The sequence below is a fragment of the Montipora foliosa genome, chromosome 6 (genome assembly GCF_036669935.1).
Source record: "Montipora foliosa isolate CH-2021 chromosome 6, ASM3666993v2, whole genome shotgun sequence".
NCBI lineage: Eukaryota > Metazoa > Cnidaria > Anthozoa > Scleractinia > Acroporidae > Montipora > Montipora foliosa.
In genome coordinates, this window is record NC_090874.1 from 13,119,562 (window position 1) to 13,124,561 (window position 5,000).

Below are 5,000 nucleotides of genomic sequence, written 5' to 3' on the forward strand. Positions count from 1 at the left end.
TCCGTGTATGACTCCCTTGGTACCTAAGGAATCTTAGCTTTTTGTCTTTTCTTTTGATGAATAACAAGAACTAGAAATAAGTTAAAATTTACGTTCATGATTTATGTTGGATTTCAAAATTCTAAAGTAAAGTACATATGGTGGCAGTGCACACTTGACCTTAGAAACAGAATGTGACTGCCTGTATGTTTTCCAAAGTAAGGAAACAAGTTTTTCCTCCAGGAACACTTCGATATGCAACAATTTGGTGGTTAAGATGCATTTGCGGAAAATGAGAGGTGCTATGCTTAGTGGTCCCGAGGTCGTTAGTATTTCACCGTTGATTCCTCTCGGGAACCATCGAGGGTATCACAATTACCAAACATATAGTCACTGGCAAATAACGGTTCCTTCGGATCGATTTGACTTATAAGATAAAGATCGGGGGTAGTTCGTGAATAGGCACTTTTCTGGAAAATAATTTCTCATCTTCTCTTTAGGATAGGACTTGCCAAAATGTTTTCCCATATAAGCCATGTAAATTGTCCGTTACGTTGCTATGTAGCCGAGCATTGCTGCCGGGAATTTTATGCTGCCTGGGGTTTAAGAGGCATGTTGCTTAAAAGAAAAATTTGTTGTTTCTCGGGAAACCTTTAAAATACTATTTTGAAAAGACATAAAAGGGCACTGCCAATAGTTTGAACTGGCATAACCCCTCAAAAAACTGTGTTTAGATGTATAAACAATGGCCTAATTTTCAACGCACCTTAGAAAAGCCTGAACGTATATGGGCGGCGAAGTAACTTCCAACGAAACCTAAAAATGAGGAAATGGAACGTTTTTGAAATTTACAAAGGCAACACCATTATCGCCACAGAGCTGAAAAGTTCAAAAACATTGAAATTCATTAAAAAGCCACCCAACTACTTTACGTTGACGGCTCCTCAAAGGTCATATGAGTTTGATAGTGAGCAAGAAGAAGCTCCTCGCTGCACAACTCCTCTTGGCAAAGCCAACAGCTGTAAATTACACCCTGGTTTTAACTATGTTCCTGTCGAGTACAGGGGTGATGGATCTCTACTTCGAGTTCACTTGCACTTGCAGAAATTTCTAGTGCTTTTCCATGTTCCCTGACACTTGTTCTGTAGCGAAAAGACTTCCCTTTTAGCTTAAGTTTATAACGTTTCTTTCCATCATGGCCTCTTTCGTGTCTCCTCAAAATTCCTCCTTGGCTAAAACACTTGCCACATTGTTTGCATTCATAAGGTTTCTCTCCAGAATGCACTCTTTCATGTGCCCTTAAATTTCCTGCGTCGGTAAAACACTTGCCACATTGTTTGCATTCGTAAGGTTTCTCTCCAGTATGGACTCTTTCATGTATCTTTAAGCTTCCTGCTTGGATAAAACACTTGCCACATTGTTTGCATTCATAAGGTTTCTCTCCAGTATGGACTCTTTCATGTTTCATTAAACCTCCTGCTACGCTAAAACACTTTCCACATTGTTTGCATTCGTAAGGTTTCTCTCCAGTATGGACTCTTTTATGTATCTTTAAGCTTCCTGCTTGGCTAAAAGATTTACCACATTGTTCGCATTTGTAAGGCTTTTCTCCAGTATGGACTCTTTTGTGTCTCCTCAAATCTCCTGCTTGGCTAAAACACTTGTCACATTGTTTGCATTCATAAGGTTTCTCTCCAGAATGCACTCTTTCATTTGCCCTTAAATTTCCTGCGTCGGTAAAACACTTGCCACATTGTTTGCATTCGTAAGGTTTCTCTCCAGTATGGACTCTTTCATGTATCTTTAAGCTTCCTGCTTGGATAAAACACTTGCCACATTGTTTGCATTCATAAGGTTTCTCTCCAGTATGGACTCTTTCATGTGTCATTAAACTTCCTGCTACGCTAAAACACTTGCCACATTGTTTGCATTCGTAAGGTTTCTCTCCAGTATGGACTCTTTCATGTATCTTTAAGCTTCCTGCTTGGCTAAAAGATTTACCACATTGTTCGCATTTGTAAGGCTTTTCTCCAGTATGGACTCTTTCGTGTCTCCTCAAATCTCCTGCTTGGCTAAAACACTTGTCACATTGTTTGCATTCATAAGGTTTCTCTCCAGAATGCACTCTTTCATTTGCCCTTAAATTTCCTGCGTCGGTAAAACACTTATTATATTGTTTGCATTCATAAGGTTTCTCTCCAGGATGGGTTCTTTCGTGTTTCCTCAAATCTCCTGCTTGGCTAAAACACTTGCCACATTGTTTACATTTATAGAGCTCCCTAGAATGCACTCTTTCGTGTCTCCTCAAAATTCCTCCTTGGCTAAAACACTTGCCACATTGTTTGCATTCATAAGGTTTCTCTCCAGAATGCACTCTCTCATGTGTCCTTAAATTTCCTGCGTCGGTAAAACACTTATCACATTGTTTGCATTCATAAGGTTTCTCTCCAGTATGGGTTCTTACGTGTTTCCTCAAATCTCCTGCTTGGATAAAACACTTGCCACATTGTTTGCATTCATGAGGTTTCTCTCCAGTATGGGTTCTTTCATGTTTCATTAAACTTCCTGCTTCGCTAAAACACTTGCCACATTGTTTGCATTCGTAAGGTTTCTCTCCAGTATGGACTCTTTCATGTATCTTTAAGCTTCCTGCTTGGCTAAAAGATTTACCACATTGTTCGCATTTGTAAGGTTTCTCTCCAGTATGGACTCTTTCGTGTCTCCTCAAATCTCCTGCTTGGCTAAAACACTTACCACATTGGTTGCATTTATAAGGCTTCTCTCCAGTATGGGTTCTTTCATGTTTCTTTAATTTCCATGCCTCGCCAAAACACTTGCCACATTGTTTGCACTCATTAGGCTTCTCTCCAGTATGGACTTGTTCATCTGTCATAAGACTTTGTTCCTCGTTGAGACAGCTTCTTTTCTGTATACACCAAGTACCCTTGTTGACACAAAGGCCTTTTCTTTTCCTAACTGATCTTGACATCATTGACAGATTGTGACTTCAATTAACACTAAAACGGAAAAGAAAAAGAAGTCATTTCCATCAACAACGTCCAACCGACGGCTTAGTCAAAGTCAAGTCAATGGTCATCTTTTAACTTACAAAAACGATTTAGTGGTCTTAATTTGTTAATAGAAGTTAATGAGTTAGTATATATTGTACACAGCGATCACCTGTCATACAGTATTCGTCGTGCTATCGTTTCGTTCAGTTTCCCACTCAGTTGCTGATTTGTACCTTCCCATCCTTTTCTCCCTAGGCAGATGTATTTGTCCCAAATGGAAAATATATGTAGCTGCCCAGCCATGGCCCACAACCATAGTCATGTCGTCATCATTGCATTCATTAATTGGAAGTACATACAATTGTGTTAAGTGTTCTAGGAAATATATTACGGAGTTAGTGAAGAGAAAAGAGAAAACTTCCTAAAGATAATCAGAGTTAGTAGAAGAAAATAAAACGCCTTAAGCAATTAGAGGTAACCGAAGAAGATATTAACTCAAAGTAACAAGATAACAACCACAAAAGGTGTGCATGTAACAGCAATTCAAAGTGTTGTATTAAGCAATTTTTTTTTTCAGTCTTGCAATCATCCAATTGCTGGTGCTCTGTGTAAATTGTTATGCTACGTGTACACGGTCCTTTTAAAATCATGAATTTCCAACACAGAAAATCTCAGTTCTGCGTGAACACTAAACCTGAAGGCAAAATAAAATAAGTTTGTGCTTATCAATTTCAATATGATCAAGCGCCATATGTTGGATTTCACGGCGTGGCAGAAATTGACAACACGCCTCCCTGAAAATGCCCAAAGCGACCAATACATTCGATTTTTGTCGCAAGGGAGACAGAAAGTTATTACTAGCCACGATAATGATGTATTTGTCTCGTGTCCAAAACGAACGTCATACATAATTAGTTTATTCCGCAACATATATTTTAACCAGGTCTTTTAAAACGTTTTCCTGGCCGACAACAAGGTGTCATCTTAGGAAACCAGCCATATAAACTGAGAAAAGTATTTCAGCACGAATAGATATTTGACTTGTATGTTAGCTAACTATACAAGAATACAAAAGTGAGAAAGGCACACGTATATGAAGAAAGTGATGTGGATATAGCACAGTGTACTTACTTAATATTTACGCCATTTACATTGATAACAAGACGCTGAAGTTAGCGTTTACTCGGGATCCTTAACAGCATGGAGATTTTTACAATAAAAGATTTGAGAGAAATTGCATTGAAAGTTCCCTTGGGGACGAGTATGAAAACTGAAACCTTCACACGATGGTGAATGAAAACACCAATTTTCTTTGAACTGAAACTTGTAGCTAGTGTAAAATTAATGTATTTTCTATTGGCATGCATTCTAATTTGAAGGGTTTTTTATCAGGCATTTTCTAGGTATTTCAGTAGTCCTCAGGAATATTCCCATGGAGTTATCAGGCTATTTAAGCAGATAGCAAGTTTTAGTTGTTCTCTCACTTTCGAGATTCAACACTGACGTTCTCAGCTAGTTCTCCCACCCCGCCCTCGTGATTGTACAGATTTTTTCTTTTATTTGACCGTTCAGAATTTGCTGGAAAGACCGCCAACAGGTGCTTCCTCTGCGGTTGGTTTGGTCACAGGGCTAAAACATGTAAAATTGGTTGGTTCCAAGGCCTTCCATCGAACAGAAGTGGCCTCCTTTACTACTCTTCATGCTCGGTCAGGAGCAGGAATCACTTACCATGGTTTCTCCTAATTAATGTATGGTACAGGTAACAAATCTTCCATTAGATATAAGCGAGTATCAGGAATTGTCTGAGCTCAAGGTTCAAGTTTCTGGCGAACTACTGGGACTTCAGCATTTATTCCCTCAGTGCATGGTAGTTAATGTTCATTGCCTGCCGTTTGGAAGTTTTGCCGCCCAGCATTATTCTCTAAAAACAATAAGTCTGCTTTGATTCATAAGGAGTTTGTTAATGCCGCGATAAAGGAGTTGTCAAGTTCTAACCGGGTCTCAGAGGTC

The 5,000-nt window shown here is 39.1% G+C and overlaps 1 protein-coding gene across 5 annotated transcripts in view; it reads right to left on the minus strand.

The window, feature by feature from the left end:
- Nucleotides 1-5,000, minus strand: part of LOC138006739 (zinc finger protein 709-like) — a 24,708-nt gene that overhangs the window by 7,831 nt on the left and 11,877 nt on the right. For 2 of the 5 annotated variants that reach the window (XR_011123931.1, XR_011123932.1), the window contains exon 2: nucleotides 746-2,996. Coding sequence is in view for 3 of the 5 variants with exons in the window: in XM_068853246.1 (XP_068709347.1) it covers nucleotides 1,019-2,971 (1,953 nt within the window). In the remaining 2 variants the exon portion in view is untranslated. Of the gene's footprint in view, nucleotides 2,997-3,159; nucleotides 3,366-5,000 lie in introns of those variants that run through there. The other 3 variants (XM_068853244.1, XM_068853245.1, XM_068853246.1) reach the window with 2 other exon arrangements.